The sequence below is a fragment of the Stigmatopora nigra genome, chromosome 10 (genome assembly GCF_051989575.1).
Source record: "Stigmatopora nigra isolate UIUO_SnigA chromosome 10, RoL_Snig_1.1, whole genome shotgun sequence".
Lineage (NCBI taxonomy): Eukaryota > Metazoa > Chordata > Actinopteri > Syngnathiformes > Syngnathidae > Stigmatopora > Stigmatopora nigra.
Window position 1 is genome coordinate 5,389,551 of NC_135517.1, and position 17,175 is coordinate 5,406,725.

The following is a 17,175-nucleotide window of genomic DNA, read 5'->3' on the forward strand; positions in this document are numbered from 1 at the left end:
AAATCGGTGGCCAGCCAATCACCGGCACATAGAGATAGACAAACATTTACGCTCACAGGGGCAATTTAGGATGTTAAAACCAGCATACCCAGCATGTTTTGTTAAGTCACTTAAACAGCCATTTGATTAAATTGTACTCTTATTGTACTTATCTAGTGTTTCGATATCATTAATAGCAAGATATTTAAAACTCACCTCTAGTTTGGCATCACCAGGAAGGCCCCAGTTTTGAGTTCTCATGTTGCGACCTGCTGTTTTGCCACCAATGTTAAGTGATTCAGTGCAGTGACGCTGATTATGAAACACTTGTCTGTATGCGTGGCCATTGGATTAAGCCATGACGAGGATCCAGCCAGAAACTCTACTGTTACAACAGTCCGACATTTTCCACAGGAAAAAAAAATACTTTATTACACTTAATATGAACATTATAGACAAAATATGTACAAACAGCAATCATCTTTCATGTAGGTCCCAAAATATAAAATCTCAAGTACCTCTCTCAAATTAGAAAACTAGTCTTCTGGTAAAATGTTTACATTCACTTTTCTTCCCCTCAGTCACCACGTTCTGGCATTCATAAGAGTTACAGATAATAAAGATCTGAGAATACTCAGCTTTTCACAAGTAAAAAGGCAACAGCAAGAACAAACGCCAGGTTTGACTTGAGCAGAAACATGTTGAGTATGCAGACAAGGTCCAGCACTCTGCTACAGTATGTACACACTCCCGAGTTCACCACACTTTACATACTCCTTCCTTCCTCCTATCTAGCACTGTGGACAAGAGTATGTGAACAGGTATCAAAAATAGAACTGTACAAGAAGTCTATTGACAATAATTACATTTAAAATCCTGAGCGACGGTGAACGAATGACTTTGCATTCAGTAGAGTTGTCACTGTCTCAAGACTTTGAGCGATAATGGTGATGGTGACAGACAATAGGCAACAAACTTTGGGTGAAATCTTTTCAAATTTGGTGCGACAACTTTTAAGTACATTAAAAAAAATGTCATGTCTCAAACCACAAAAGCTACAAGTAAAATGTGCCAGTGTTGTCAGCGTTTTTGTCAAAACAGCAGCATCTGAAACATGTTTTTCTTTACATTCAATTGGGTGTGTGCGAACATGTGTGTGTGTGTGTGTAGGGCAGGTCCATTTGCACTAAACATTCAGCCATTTGCAGCGTTTTTCCACCACTCTCTCGTCTTTTTCTTTGCCACATGAATTCCAGGATGAGGAACAAAGTAGAGAAAGGACGTGATGGAGTACAGGGCGGCTCAGTCATGTTTTTTTTCTCTCTCCTATTGTAACAACGCCTTATCTCAGTCTTTGGTTTCCAAGTTGATGGGGGGTACTTGCTTAAGTGCCTGTAGAAGGGCCGGGGAGTCCATGGGCGTTTGAGACATAACCGGAGCTGGGGAGCCTCCCCTTGGAGACATGACCATCTGTGGTGGTCTCTCGCTAGGAATGGCTGTGGTGGAACTTCCCATGCCGGGGTATATCATGGGCATGGCTCCGGGGTACCAGCATTTCTCCAGCATAGGCAGGTAGGTGGCAGCAGAAGGGGGGATGAGGTAGAAGGGCATGCAGAGGGGATGCGGAGGTGGTGGCGGATGGTTGGGGGAGACGCTCATGTAGCTGCCGTAACCACTGGAGGAGGAGGCTGAGGATTCGCCACCCGAGAGCATTTCGTCTTCGGACGACTCCGCCCGGGCTCGTTTGTGCCTCGGTTCGTCGTCCTCCCGCTTGACGTTGGCGTTCTGCCGCTCAACAGCGCTCCGTTTCAGCAATTTGCCCTCCTGGCTGTAATATTCAGGGTGCCTCTGCCGGGCGGCACATTCGTTCTTCTCCAGCTCTCCTCCGTAGCCGCTGTCGGTGTCAGTGTCACTGCCGCTTTGCTCGCCATTGGTTGGAGCGTGAGCACGCTGGATGACCGGCACCCTACCGTAACCTTCGCTGGGTTTGGGGGGTAAACAGATTGGTGTCTCCTTGTGGGTTTGGTGGTGCTGGGTATATTTGGGGATTTCTTCAGGTGCGGGGCTGAGGGGAGTGCAGGGTCGCTTGGGACTTTGGAGAACATCAGCGGCTAACTTGTGAAGGTGGTTGATGATGTGGGAGGGGGCAAAGTCGCCGTCGCTCTCACGACTGGCCAGATACTGAAGAATCTCCTTGGCGCACATGTGGAAACCAGAGCGGAACATCTCCTCTTTCTTTTCTTGGTTCACAATAGGTTGTTCTATAAATACAGCAATATATTGGTTAATATTGTCCTAATGGATATTTATTTACTGAGATTTGACATTTACTGAGTGAAAGGGCCTTATGCATACCACTTGTGACAAGTTTTATATCGTGATTATTGAAAATATAAATCACAATATTATTTTGAAACTGGAAAATGCTACAGTGGCTTTTTTTAGTTTTATTTCATGGTTATATTCATTTTTTTATCTTAGAAATCCCTTGAACAACACATTTGCAAATTCCCCTAGAAATTAAATATTTAGTGGTTGGCCAATGTATTAAATCACGCCAAAATGAGTGATACATTCATGCACTCATTTTTTTTAACAAAATGATCCATTAATGTCTTGTTTTAAAACGATGTGTCGGTTTGTTCTAGTCTGAGTATACGTTGAAAAACAGTTTCATAAAAAATGATTGACATGCATGCATCCTATTTACCAATATGCATGCCACTCTGCAGGGCAAGAATCTTCTGCTGCTGCTGCTCCAGTAGAGTACTGAGGGTCTTAACATGCTTGAGTGTGAGCTCCAAAACCACAGCCTTTTCCAAATGTCCCAAAGTCTGCAGGAGACACCAAAAAATTCATCATTTTTATTTTCAAAATTACACAACATGTTCCCACTGCCTAATCCGGAAACTATCTTAATTCCTTAATCAGATACAATAAAATCCTACTTCACGAATGCAGACGCGCGTCTGCCCAATCAATGTAATTACATCACATAACCACTAGAAGGCGTGTCAACAGAATGAATGCAGCTACTCGAAAGAATGAGTATATTTAAAAAAAAATATATATATACTTACAGTCAGTTTCAGGTGCTCCGGCAACAAATCTTTTAACTGAGCAATGCACTCATTTATCCGATCACGTCTCTTTTTTTCAATGAGTCTGTGAGGCAACTTGTAGGTCTCCTGGCAAGAGAAAACGTCACAAAGTCAGCACAGGCTTGATTTCCCCCCTCCATGAGCAGTTATGTCATCCCAGGAATTAGGTCAAGCCTCTATTACACTACAATACACGACGGCTGCCTTCCAGTCCCATTTCTCCCACGCCCTTCCAACGCGATCTTTTTAACCCATTGGCTGCCATGAGCGGCGCCTGACGTCCAATCCATTAAAACCGGTTGAGCTTGCAGCTATCATCTTTTACGACGTCAATTGCATTAAAACACGAGTCATGTCAAACATTCCAGTTCAGGTGAATTGGACGTTTATCATTGTCAATCGCAAGTACTATTGCCTTAAAATAAATGTCCCAATAATAATTAAAAATAACCTTACCTTGCTCTCCTCTCCTCTCTTCATTCCTCGCCTAGGTTTATACGCATACATAGGGAAATCCATTCTGCAGAAAAAATATTAATTAAATATATATACACGTCCACTCACGTCACAAGTCCATTTTGGAATGAGGGGTGGTGGGGGGTTAACTCACCCGTGCATGTCTGTTAAATCAGCCTTGGCCAAAGGAGGAGGTTGTCCGCTTGGGATTCGCTCCATATTCTTCTTAAATATGTATTTTTCTTTTTCTCCTCCCGGATAAATTAGAAAGAAAAAGTTTGCAGCAAGTTTGCGCTTTAAAAGCAGCCTGCAGGGTCTCTCATTCAAAGGTGATGCGACGTTGCCCCCCCTAAAAGTATCTCGGTGGGTCTTCCACGTCAGTCGTGCGGGTAAATGAGGGAGTTGGGGCTGAGGCAGCCACGAAAGAAATAAACTCCGTCCGCTTGTCCGCTCAGCCTGACCCAGCTCTGTCACATGAGGCTCACGTGTCAAGCGGCGCTGTCTTCTCGACGCGAGCCCCGCCCACTCGCCCCAGACGAGACGCCTCAGTGAGCGGTAGGCTCTGACGTCAATGGAGTGGGCGGGGCCTGGCCGATCCCGTGTACCACCATGCTGAAGCGTAAAGAAAGAAAGCAGGGAGAAAAACCACGACGGAGAAAACGTGCAAACCCTATTGTGACGGATTTGGACACGAGGGGGAACGTGGAAACAGTAGCCACGTAAAAAGACCCACTCAATTGAACTCCTTCCCAAAACACCCCCCACCCCCATTTTCTTTTTACATTGCCTGCCATTGACAGCACCAGACGTCCAATTAATACAACCTGGGATGCATGACTATAAATGCTCCCCATTGCTACACTGAGAGCCTTCCCAGTCCAAAGGGATTGGACGTCTATCACCGTCAATGAGTGAAATCCTAAAGATTTAGGAGAATTTATGGGCAACTCGTTCCTTAGACGCAGTAAAATCTGCACTGATAATCAAGATCAAAATGGTAGATTTCGGATCCTGCATGCAGACACGTGTACCCTTGCGTGGACGAGTGTGTTTGTGTTGTTGTAAGGCGGTGCATGTCGCCAGTCACGTTGGCCTCCTCATGGCACAACAGAGCTCCTGGTGAGCGCATTAAACACATGGCACACGACACCTGCTTGCAGGCACCGGCACATCGGTTTTACCCTCCACAAAAAACAGGTGGCTGTCAGGATCATGCATGTGCACACTTGTATGAAGAGGGTTGTCATGGGTACGGGGTCATTTGTTCACTTTCTGAACTGCTTTATCCTCACAAGAGTCGTGGGGGGTGCTGGAGCCTATCCCAGTTAACTGCAGGCACTAGGCAGAGGATACCCTGAACTGGTAGCCAGCTAATCACAGGGCAGGTAGAGACAAACAACCATTAATGCTCACACTCATACCAGAGGGCAATTTAAGGGGCTCAACCAGCCTATCATAAATGTTTTTGGGATGTAGAATGAAACCAGAATACTTGGAGAAAACCCACGCAACATGCAAACTCCACACAGTGTGCACACACCTGGGATTGAACTCTCAACTCCAGAATTGTGAGGCCAAAGCACTAATCACTCAACTACCGGACTGGTTTAAATATACACGCGTACTTCAATTTTGAATTGGCATCAACCAAAATGAATCAACGCACTAATGACATCTCAGGTGAACTATTTAAAATAATTATTAACAAAAGCTGGAAAAGTCTTATATATTTCTCTAAATGCCTTGATGTTGATAAGTCTGCACCCAGACTAATTGTGTATTGTTAGTGAAAGTTCAGCACTTATGCGTCCCAGGACGATTCGTTCTGTATGACAGAACACGGAATGTCAATAAGGTACAAAAAAACAAAACAAGTGTCAGCTGATTTATGTCATTGGGGGATACCACATCAGAGGCTATTGCTGTCAAAAATACATTTTTTACACATTTAAAGTCCGTAAAAGAGCACCTGGAAAGAAAAACTTGCATCAATATTTCCAAAAGTGAATATGATAGAATGTGCATCATGATTTGGGGACAGCTTTTCTACTAGTAGGCTTAAATGGATTATTCAATGAATGTGCTTTTCTGTGGCAGGACATCAAGAGCACAATCCACATCATCCAACTCAAAAATATTCCTGAGCTTCAGGAGGAATATAATCCAACATTGCTCAATACCGTCGTGCAGATTTGATTGCAAATAGTGGAGACGTTCTGACGTTACTGTTGCCTGTGGAGGCATAACCAGTTCTCAAATACAAAAGTTCACATATTTATTCCGCCCTAACCCGTGACATTTATATGCTCCTCAGTAAAAGAACGATTACGTAATTGTGTATTAGCTGAAAAATAAAAAGGTTAGTTCCTAGGATGTGAACGAAGAGCAGTCTTTAACCGACCTACTCTGCATGTTTTGGAATGTGGGAGGAAACTGGAGTACCTGGAGAAAACCCACCCAAGCCAGGGGGAAGATGCAAACATCACACAGAGTGAGGACTGACTTGGAATCGAACCCTCGACACGAGAGTGAAGAAGCTTGATAATGAAAAATGTCCGAAATAGACTAAACACCCTTTGTTATTGTTCTCAGGTGCTTTGCTGATATGAGAATTTTGCCTGTTTGAATCTAAACATTAGGCTACTTATTTTTCATGACTTTGGGAAATCATACCTTAAATCCCCTTTGAATTGTTTCATTTCGCAAAGTAAAGTAAAGTTTATAAATCAAAGAATGGCATAATTAAGATTATTTTTTCTTGTTATATTTCTTCCAAACTCATAAGTAAATTTCTTTTAGAAAGTTCTATGTGCTTGTTTATTTAAATAAATTCAAAACAATGTACAATACAGACAGAAAGTACTTATGAAATTGTACGGCAGCACTGCAAGTTTTCTTAGAAAATCTTGTCAGCCCACTCTTACCCATAAATTCAGTCATTATTTAGTTGGGCTATCAAAACTGTGACATAAAAAGGAATGATACAGATCAGTGTTAAAGACTAAGTGAATTAAGGAGAGCAGGGGTAAAAAAATTATGTGGAAAGGGTAATGCAGAACAAACATGGGTTCTATATTATTGCTCTAATTGTCTTAACACACATGTCACATGATTTAACCATGTCAGATCCATAAAAGCACTGCAGTCCAAAAAAAATGGAATAAAGTGCCAACGATGGACTTGTTACATAAAACTAACATTTATAATCACCCCTTGTGAAAATATAGTAAGCCCCTTTTTTCATTTTAAATAATAATATAAAAGTAAACAACAAATCCCAACAATGTTTTCACTATGCAAACACACTGTGAAGTACTATAGTTTTTGTACATTAACAATTGTGTATGTCATGTAGTGAGCGTTAAGGTAAAAAAAATAATACGCAAGGCCACGTGAAAAAAAAATCTCATCGCAACTATAAGTAGAATTTTGGCATGCTTTCATCTTGGTAGGAATGCTGAGGGTGTTGTAGTTGAATAAAGATAAAATGAGTGTTTTCAGCTGATCCTGAGGCACTTGGTGGATACTACTACATACAAAGTTACTGTAGATGCACTCCATAGACAATCACTAGCATACTTTGGTAATGTTTGCTTCATTTGCACTGCACTCTAATAGTGCCTGATGAAGTGCTACAATTCAAGCCGGAAATTTTGGCATTTTGGATGAACAAACCTCACTATGATGGGAAAAGACCCTCAAGCAGGTTGCTGAGGGTTGACGTTCATGTGAGGGGGATGACCAAGAAGACCAATTCTTTGCTTTTGCTTCCTCTGCTCTGTCATCTGCACGGACAAATCAAACACTTGCACTCAATTGTAGCCCTTTATAACTCTTTGTTATTTTTAATTTGTCACATTATGTGTTTGTGTTTGTTGCTGAACCTCTGGTGGATTTTAAGGGTATTGTACATTAAATTGAGATGGTACGAGTTCTGCCTATTGGACTTTATTCATCCCGCATTGTTTAATTTATACATTTCTCGCATGTTTAACTTGCTCATTACAGTACGGAAAGATTTGAGCATTTCCTGTTGAGTTTGATTTTATTTCGCTAAGATTAAATCTGGAATGTTTGTTCCATAATTCAATTCAGTGTCACAGCCATGACAGTTTCCTCCAAATTTCATTGTATGTCTTTATTTCTTTTTGTTTTATTTTTTATCTAACACGCTACCATGTTAATGCAAATTATTTTTCCACATTTCTTGTTGAAAGAAAGCTGTGATCTTGTAATTCCAAAACATGATATGATGGAAAAAAAGTAACTGTCAGATCTAACTCAATGTAAAAAAAAAGTGTTGCACAGGTGTTATAGATCTCACCTGTGATTTCCCAAGTTTGCATTTAGCCCTCAGTGAGTAAATATTCACGCGTGGCAAAAGTGCAAAATGCAGCATTTGCGTTTTAGGGGTTACAATTACTGTAAAGTGTATTATGGTGCACAACTTGTAATGCAAAACATTTCAGTCAAAATTTAATACCTGCTCCTTGAGCTCAGTCAGTTGCCCCGACAGGTTGGCCACTAGCCTCATGGTGGACTCCAACTTTTCCTGTAGACTCCGAATTTCATTTTGCTCCCCTTCTCCATCGCTGCTTACCAGAGACATTGCACGCATTCTTGGAAACCAGTCAAGATTGTGTTCCTGTACAAAAATGAACAAAAGGGCAGTACCTATTAGTTTTCATTTATTATATATATTTTTGTTAGGTGGAACAAATATTTTTTTAGTTTTTAACATTATATTTTTAACAGACTTAAACAAAATGTCATTTTTTCAAGCTACTTAAGTAGCTCGTGTTCATTGGCAATGCAGTCAATTGGCAAAACTTCCTCTTTCCAAAATATTGATATATATTGTTTAAACTTTAACGTCAGATGGTTGAATAAATTAAAAAAAGATCGATCCAGTACCAGTGATAAACCTGTGCAGGAACAATACAAGAAATGTAGGGCAACAGACTCACTTTGTTGGCATGGTGAGAGTTATTGACTGTAGTCTGCATTCCGTAGCACTAAGGTGTGTTTTATACAATTTATGAACATTTTCTGTTCTACTTTTGACATCTTCTCACTGGTCATTAATTATGATAGAACATTTTAATTTGATAAGAACAGAGAAACATTGTTTTACTGTGTTCCTGACGGGGTAGGTGCGAAAACATGGTTTTACCTCATTGTTATGGTTATGAAACTCACATTTGGATAACACATCTGACTATTTTCATTCACAGCACACAAGCAGATCTAACACCTTCAGTTGGAATTCATCAAATATGCATTGGCAATTGAGGTGCATACAAAATACAGTACCCCGGCCTTCAGGGAACAAGGAGCATCAAGACAGTCTTAACACACAATATTGGCTGTCCTTGATATTTTAAGGAATTTGTTGTGGGTTTTTAGAAGTGTCTGCACCTTAAGATGTTTACCTTGATCATCTCAGCCACATAGCTCTCAGGGCCGGTGTACTCCGTTGAATCTTTGACTTTCACCAATACGATAAAGAATAAGTAATGCCACATGTTGTGCTCTTCTTTAATGTGTCCCTCAAACGTCACAGTCTTGTTGTCAAACTTGTCCCTCTCCAGGCCTGAAGAGAGAGAGAGCAATTAGATCAATGTATTAAAAACATACATTACCAAAAACAATTTCTGGCTAATTTTACTGGACTAGACTAAATTGAAAACAGGTAGTATTTTGCAGTAATGTATTTGAAAAACAAGAGGTACTGACATGCTGGTGTTATTATAACTCTTCTGTTGCATGCTTCATTGTTTAATTATTTGCAAATAAACAAAGTATCTAAGATACCTTTACTGTTGTCAGAGTGTGAATTACATAATAAAGTAACTTTATAGAGATATGTGTTACAATGATCAATTCCCCATTAATTCCCAGTTAGCCTTTCCCTGCCAACTATGAGCATTTTTTTCCCATCCGAGCATTGGCCCAAGTCATATGATTAGCCCAACACGCAACTGTCCCTTCTCTATGATTAATTTCTTTCTGTGTTTGCCATTTCTGGAAACTATGTCTCCAAAAATGTTGCCATTTCCCTTTCTATTGGTTGTAGAGAAGGCCAACTCACAAAGACTCCCTTCCAGCACCTCCATAATTCATATCAGTCTCCTTCACAAACTCGCACATTCCCGCTCAGTTGCTTGTTTACACTTGCTTTTCTTATCATATGTTTCCACAAAGTGCCTAATCAAGCAAGGCCATCTTACTTGAATGTTCCTTAAGATTTGCTGGATAAAAAAGGTGTTGGGTTATCAGCCTTGCTGAATGTGTGTGTACACGTTGGGTCAGGCAGCAAGAGTAAGCGGTAAGCATATGGAATGAGAACAGTGTTATGTCACCAAGAAAGCCATCGGCTCTGACTCACTCATGTTAAATAAGGCCAGGCCACAGGGGCAGCTACCGTCTCTATGGTTTCCGGAGGAACCGCGAGGGAACAGGAGACGAAGGGAGCAAGCTCATCATATCACGCTCAAGTGCCTCTCAGTCACCCTGCTTGGTTTTATAAGACATTGATCTCCCTCACGAGCTCTCATTTGGCATTGAGGTTTATAGCTGCTAATTGAAATGCATTAAGAATCCCTTTCACCACTTTGTTCATTGTATACTTGCAGCTTGAGACTAACTTTTTAGTGTAGGAAAATGTCAAATGAATGATTTAGACTGTAATATAATATATGCTGTTGATTTCTGTTTTCTAACAAATATTTGAATGTCATCAACCGTGCTTCCTTTCGCAGTTTTCTCCTCAATTTGATGTATGATATTTATGGTGTCATTGCGTTTTTTAAAATTTATTTTGGTGTCTGTAGGTCTTAATCAATTGCCTACTAATTTTTAAGATCTATTATTCTTAAAAATATAGTATCTGCTTTCAATGTGCATTTTTAGTGTTGAATGTTGCAGACCTAATTTTCTGGCTCGGTCTATATCTGCCTACTTAAAATAAACATACAATATATATACATGTTTTTTGTGTACAAAAGTGTTTTTGGTATTATTTTGCACTTGCTACGCCATTCAAAAGTACACTTTTGTACGCATAAAGCCCATTCTTGTATGCTTCAAACACGCTTTATGTATGTAGTATTTCAAATTACTTTTCTGAAATTGAGGCATTCAATCTTAAACCATATAGTTTTTCTTTCGCCGTTTGAGACCCAAACAATTTAAAAGCTTGGTTCATGTGGTCTCACCACAAATGAAGCAAGTGGTCTTTAGGACTTCTTCTTTCTTCTGTTTTTCACTTCTCAGGTCTGCAAAAGTGTCGATGATGACACCAAAAATTAAGTTTAAGACGATGATGATCACCATAAAGAAGAACAACAGGTCATAAATGACTCGTGCTGCAAACAGTGGCTCCTGTCAAAAAAAAAAAATAAAGGAAAAATTAAAATAAGGGCACGGACCAGTCCATAGGATATTGCTTGTTTGAAGAAAATGACTTTTTCCCGATCATGAACATGAAACTAATAGACTGTCGCATGTCGCTTGACCCAAAAGTCAAACCTTTACATAAACTCGGATGACTTTAAACCCAGGTTGACCTTGTGTGTTATGGACATTGAAACATAAGAACTAAGATGTAAGCAGCCAGATGCTACAAGCGAAGAGCGACAGGTAATCTCGTAAATACACAAGGGGCCGTTATTATCCAAATGGCTCGGAAATATTATGTGAGCTCAGTACACTCACTGATAACCTACAACCAATGCAAATTTACTGGTCACACATTTTGGGTCAAATGAAAACAGTTAGCAAACCATGCAATGACTGGTTTCACTATCATAGATGACTTTAATTACAATATTTTTTATTAATATTGTAGTTTGCAGTGATGCAAAATACCTGAATATTACTTGAATGAAGTATAAAAGACAGTAAAATACATAAATAAGTGAAAAAGTTAACCACAATAATAATCACTGTATTTGTAGTGTTTTTTAAAGCCCCTCTTTTAATTGACCTCAACAAATTTGCAGGTTTGTCTAGTTAGTTAAGGATAATTTTGCTTCCACCATGTATCACTTTAGTCAGTAATCTATTTTACCATCAGCATACATTTCTCAATTCGCCCAAGTACAGGAAGACCGTTATATCTTCTTTTATATCTTGATTTAAAAGGAAATTATGCGGTTGAAAATGAAGAGCTATAGGGTGAACTATTTTACCACTGGAAGGTGTTTAAAGACAGCTTGCGTAACATACGCTTATTCTATACGCACCTCTTTGGAGGGCTTGCGAAGAACATCACCTACACCCCCTCCACTTCTCAAGCCATGACTCAGAACAGTGACGATACACATTAGCAGAGAGTCGCACGTCCGTTCCATGTCGTTATCCTGTGACTCTTCACTGTCCACATCTGAAAAAAAAGCACAAAGGAGTTACAGTACAATCTGGAAATGAATTCAACAGGATGTTTTCACGATTTTCCAAAAGGGAAACATTTCATCCAATTGACTTTCACATCAAACAAGCTGTTTAACTAAATGATGTTTTGTTAGAACGTTTAGAGAAATTAAGTTGTACTTCATTACAAATAAAAACAGCTAGCAAATAGGACGTATATCACATTATTTAAAAAAAACAAGACTGAATTTTTGATATCTTGTAATCAGTCCTCTTAACTTGATAATTTACTTTATTTGAAAATGTGTTTTGTACAATATTTTGGTTCATGGTCATGAGGAAGTCAAAACAAGTATTGTTTATCTAGAATGTGAAAGCAAATGACATTTTTGGAAAGGGTAATCTAAACGGATAACAGACAAAGCAAGAAAATGTATTGCATTTCAGTGCATGCTCAAACAGAGTCAACTCATGAACAATGTTTTTTCTACTCCAAGCTCTACTCATTGCTAAGTTCATTTGGTTCACATAAAGCAAATTATTTCAGTTCCAAATGGAGAAGCCTGGGCATGTGAATGTCACATGAGAGTCACTGAGGTCAAATGTGAATTGCTGAGGCCAAATGGAATGTGACGTGGATGTAGTCACGCGAAGGATCAATAACCGTGAGGCTACAAAACAAAGCTATGCCTATTCTATATTTACAAGGTCACAACGTTTCCTTTTGGCTTATTTACAACCATATCTCCATTATTGAACAAATCAAGATTAGGGTGTATCTTTCTAGGCTACCATGACATTATATTAACAGTTTAATGAAGATTTCCAAATTTAACAAAAAGGCACATGAAACAAAATAACCGACATGCATAATTAAAAAAAAAAATCTAAATTGAATAGATCTTATAACAGGATCATAATAAACTTGTGTTGCTGTAGTATTACCTTCATGTATGCTTGGTGCAGTGCAGTTTTCATTAACTCTACTTTGACACGTTCTCTCAGATACAAGTTCATTGGTGAAGCTGGCTCCATTTTCTGTAAAGATAATGTTAGGTCTTAAAGTTAAGGTTCGCTCTTAAAAACAAATCATCTACTGTGCCATTGTGTGAAATTTGAAGACTATATTCACTTAGCGTCGTGTTGGGAATACGATCCACTTCCAGGATGAAGTCATCTTTGAAGAAAATATATCCAACAATGGAGAACAAGTAGACTAGGATGAGTGCAAGCACTGCTGTTAACACAATGGAGCGTCCATTGCGCGTAACACTCTTGATGACATTCAGCAAAGTTTCTTCTCTATACACCAGGTCAAAAAGCTTCAAAGGCAGAAAATAGAAGAAATAAGAGAAGTCTAGGTTCTTACTAACAGACTGCCAAGGAATGCATTGGTTAATTTCTCTTGTTATGCATATACAGCTACTAATAGTTAGGCCATGTTTTCAAATATGTATGTTAAAAGACGTTTTCCTCACCAAAAGACTGTAGAAGAAGACGTGAACAAACACCCCTAGACTACAGATGAGCAGATAGATGAAATGGTATAAGAACTCAAAGTCCATCACCAGGGCTTTGTAGCCCCGACTGAAGGTGCCTCGGTTTCCCAAAAAACTCATCAGGAAAATGATTTTATTACACACCTGTAAGGTTAATGGTACTTGTTATAATAGGCTGTCATTCATGATTGGAAAAGGTTAAGAACCACTGTTCTAGAAGCATGTGTATAATATGTCACATGGCCAATATTGGGACATATTAGTATTTAAACTGTTAAGACAACACAGGAAAATGTTTATGTCTTAAAAAAAAGGAGACTCACATTGAAGGCACCAAGGAGGAACAGAGTCGGCTCAAGGCCAACTGAGAAGATAAGACGGAGGATAGTGATGATGACAAGAGCTCGAATGCCCATCGGTTGAGGCATGATGATCACGATAATGAGTGTTGCCAAGACCCCCAACCACAAAAGAGCAGACAGGTGGGTGTCCAGCGTGCCTGTAAGGAATTCATACCAACTGTTTATTATATGGAATCCATGCAGAAACTGCTGACATGATCTTAACAGACACTTTATATTAATAAAATGTGCATTCCTCATAAAGACAGCTCAGCAAAAACTTGTGTAGGTGAACAGTTTGATATTTTTAACTACTTTCTTGCTTCCAGGTAGCCCTGGGGCCTTCGTTAGTGGGAGTGAACCCTACAAGAGTCACTTACATAACCTCTAAAAGTAGTTGACAGCAGAGAATATACATTTTACATACATGCGTTAAGAGCGTGGGGGGTGGAGTTTAGCGAGAGAAGACATGACACGTCGCCACAAGAAACTCCAAGGGTTTTACTTGGCAACGTGTCACTGCTACAAAAAAAACAACTAAAGAAAATCTCAATAAATTACCCTAAATAAAGGGCACCTCCCACTTAATTCTGCTGTATAAGAATTATTTTCTATTTCCACAATCCATTTTCTCCTATTTGAAGGGCGATAATAGGCATAAGGGGAAAATATCTTTAAAAAATCAAATTATAGCACAGTGGTCAAAAATGTTCCCCCACGCTTATTTCCTTTTCCTCCATTCTTGGCTCTTTTGGCCGCCTTCTCCTTATTTTGTTCCCTCTCCCTCTGAACCCATGTAGAGATCATATGACAGGTGCCACTTACATAACAGCCCTATCTAAAAATACTTGGGCTGAAAGATTCACCAGAAAAGAACAGGGAACAACACATCACATTATATTTGATAGACAAAATGAAAGCCTTTTATCTAAAGAATATGAAACTACAATAACCAACTTAGACTTCTGTTGACAGAGACTGCTCAGGTTCCAACTTTAGAGGCATCAATGAAATTGTCACTGAAGAATGTGGCAGGCGTGCAGTGCTTACCCATGCGTGTTATGTTAACCTTAACACTCAGCCAAAAGTCAGTCAGGCATGTGTACAGTACATGCATGTACCACAGGTATGTGTGGCAGAACATACTGCCCTAGATTTCTTACTCTAACGTCACTCTAAATCCTTTTACAAAGGAGGACAGTGTTTGCGTGTGGTAGTGTGTGCCAAAGTGCAAAGACCAAGTGTAATAAAAGTGCTCATTGAAACCGGTCGGCTAAAGTTATATTGCCATTTCACGTGATGCTTTGTGTGGAGGGGAAAGGGCAGTCAGACATTACTCATGCTTAGTACACACTTGAATGGAGATGAAAACAAGCAAAACAGTATAAAACATTCAAAGTTCCAAAGATGACTCCTTCTATGTGACTCAAAGCAGTTTGGTTACTAATCTAAGAGTAACGAGTTTGTCTGTGTGCACAGGGTGTGTCTCTCGAACAAAGAAAGGGTTATTCCCAGGTCCTGTGCTTTAATCCTTGTCAGGTGATTGAAGTCAGCAGATAGAACTTTAGGCGAAAAGCAGATCAGTGGGTCACTTGCTCATAAAACAAATGATTCATCTCTTCAATCTTTCCCTCTGGCTGGCTGCACAATGTGTTTTGGAGACATTTTAAATATCTCATCTAATCTCATTTCCTTTTCTGAAGCGCTTTATCCTCATTAGGGTCGCAGGGGTGCTGGAGCCAATCCCAGCTGTCGGCGGGCCGACGCACTAACTACTCGTGCCACTCATTTGTAATATATACTATATTGTTTACATTTTAAAAAGAATAAAACACAAAACATCCCACAGTAAGACAACACTAAATTGCCAGCATAGTTTGTCATTGTCATGACACTCCTCATAAGGAGAACAGGTTGGGGCAAAAACAGAATGCCATTAAGCCGCTGTTCTTCCTGTTTTAAATTATTGAGCACACGACCTAAGTATGACCCTGGCTTGTGACCTAAAATGAATATTAACAGCTTCTCTAAAAATCCCCATTGCAACATCCATTAACCGAGCCTAGTTTATCTCACTTATTTGTCTCACTTAAATGTCAAGGAACACAACACAACATCTTCAGTGACATTAGATAGGGGCATACAATAGCAACTGACCTCCATGTATCCCCTCCAGTGGGTAGAAGAAGCAGACAAGTAGATTCATAAGCACAGCCAGGTTGAAAGAAACATTGCTCCAAATTGAAATGTTTCTGGAACACCAGTACAACACCGGCCGGGCTGAGGAAGAGACAATGGTGTATGAGTTGAACATACTAAAATGAACCCATTTATAAATGCATTTCTTTTTTTTTTTTTAAATAGAAAATACAAGAAAATACAATAATAGGAAAAAATTTATATTTTCAAATAATTGTTAATTTGTGTTAAAGCACTGCAATGACCACACATGGCTCTCCTATATTGTGCATTATTAAGCACATTTTGATTTGGAAAAAAACAAAAACACACACACAACATAAGCCAGCATATGTAAAGGTTATTAATAGTGAGACACAATAGTTAAATTATTATTGTGACTGAACTTTGGTGTATGAATGAATGAATGATAAAAAGTTGCAAATAAATGTATCACTTGATGGAGTGATAGACAAAACATAGCTTTGTGCGTGGTATGCATGCTTAAACGTGAATTCCAAATGCGACAGTGCGTGGGTGCAGGCCTATGTTTGGATGTTTACGTATATGTGCAAGAAATCTCTTACTAGTGATTCACAAGGTTACTGCACAACTGTTTGCAGCACAGACAATGCAGAAAGTCCCTGTTTTATATTTCTGACATTACAAATGCATACATACAAAGGAGTGATTTCCTGTTTGTATATGCATTTAAATCGATAATTTTAGACTAAAGAGTCCAATTGTCAACCCATTGTAAAAAGAAATCTCATTTTATGAACCGCTTTATCCTCACTAGGGTTGCGGGGGCTGCTGGAGCCTACTCACATTAAACAATTCATGCTGTTAATAGACTTTATACCTCTAAGCTTCTTCTGCCAGTTCATCTCACTGAAGAGGTCCTCTGCGCGCAAGAAGAAGTCATTGATCTTGCTGCCCTGCTCATCTCTTTCAGTGGTGTAGTAGACCCGAACCTTGGACTCGGAGGTTAAGAACTCACAGATGTTGGGCACTGGGAACACAATCTCTTCCATGGTGCGGTCCTGGCGGACAATCTAGACATATATGTATGATTATCGTTAGGGAATGAACTCTGTGGTTCTCCTTGTATCTTCATCACCTCTATCTGAGCAGTGTGGTTGGCATAAAATTCCAAAGCCTCATCTCCATCTCCACTGGCTCCCCCAGGTTTCAACATTATGGACAGCTCCTTATTATGCCGGGCCAGCTGTATGAAGACCATACAAA

The 17,175-nt window shown here is 39.6% G+C and overlaps 2 protein-coding genes across 2 annotated transcripts in view; both read right to left on the minus strand.

The window, feature by feature from the left end:
* Window positions 1-379: 379 nt before the first annotated feature.
* Window positions 380-4,029, minus strand: LOC144203375 (class E basic helix-loop-helix protein 40-like). Its single transcript, XM_077726772.1, has 5 exons — window positions 3,691-4,029; window positions 3,537-3,600; window positions 3,060-3,167; window positions 2,690-2,813; window positions 380-2,240 (listed from the first exon to the last, which is right to left on the minus strand). Exons 1-5 carry the CDS (start codon window positions 3,753-3,755, stop codon window positions 1,327-1,329), a joined length of 1,275 nt encoding a protein of 424 aa, XP_077582898.1. The 5' UTR covers window positions 3,756-4,029; the 3' UTR covers window positions 380-1,326.
* Window positions 4,030-6,339: 2,310 nt separating this feature from the next.
* LOC144203735 (inositol 1,4,5-trisphosphate-gated calcium channel ITPR1-like) overlaps window positions 6,340-17,175 on the minus strand; it is a 38,547-nt gene continuing 27,711 nt past the window's right edge. Inside the window, exons 49-60 of the mRNA XM_077727308.1 lie at window positions 17,048-17,155; window positions 16,790-16,982; window positions 15,907-16,029; window positions 13,732-13,907; window positions 13,388-13,552; window positions 13,042-13,231; window positions 12,855-12,947; window positions 11,783-11,922; window positions 10,754-10,919; window positions 8,969-9,129; window positions 8,020-8,181; window positions 6,340-7,321 (exon numbers count right to left, since the gene is read on the minus strand). Of these exons, the coding sequence (XP_077583434.1) occupies window positions 7,235-7,321; window positions 8,020-8,181; window positions 8,969-9,129; window positions 10,754-10,919; window positions 11,783-11,922; window positions 12,855-12,947; window positions 13,042-13,231; window positions 13,388-13,552; window positions 13,732-13,907; window positions 15,907-16,029; window positions 16,790-16,982; window positions 17,048-17,155 (1,764 nt within the window). The 3' untranslated portion in view covers window positions 6,340-7,234. The remainder of the gene's footprint in view (window positions 7,322-8,019; window positions 8,182-8,968; window positions 9,130-10,753; window positions 10,920-11,782; window positions 11,923-12,854; window positions 12,948-13,041; window positions 13,232-13,387; window positions 13,553-13,731; window positions 13,908-15,906; window positions 16,030-16,789; window positions 16,983-17,047; window positions 17,156-17,175) is intronic.

Coding starts and splice junctions, on each gene's coding strand:
- LOC144203375 (XM_077726772.1), bottom strand. CDS start 3,755: ATGGAGCGAATCCCAAGCGGACAACCTCCTCCTTTGGCCAAGGCTGAT. Junction 3,601..3,690: donor GATTTAACAGACATGCACGG/GTGAGTTAACCC, acceptor TTTTTTCTGCAG/AATGGATTTCCCTATGTATG. Junction 2,241..2,689: donor GCAGAGTGGCATGCATATTG/GTAAATAGGATG, acceptor CTGTATTTATAG/AACAACCTATTGTGAACCAA.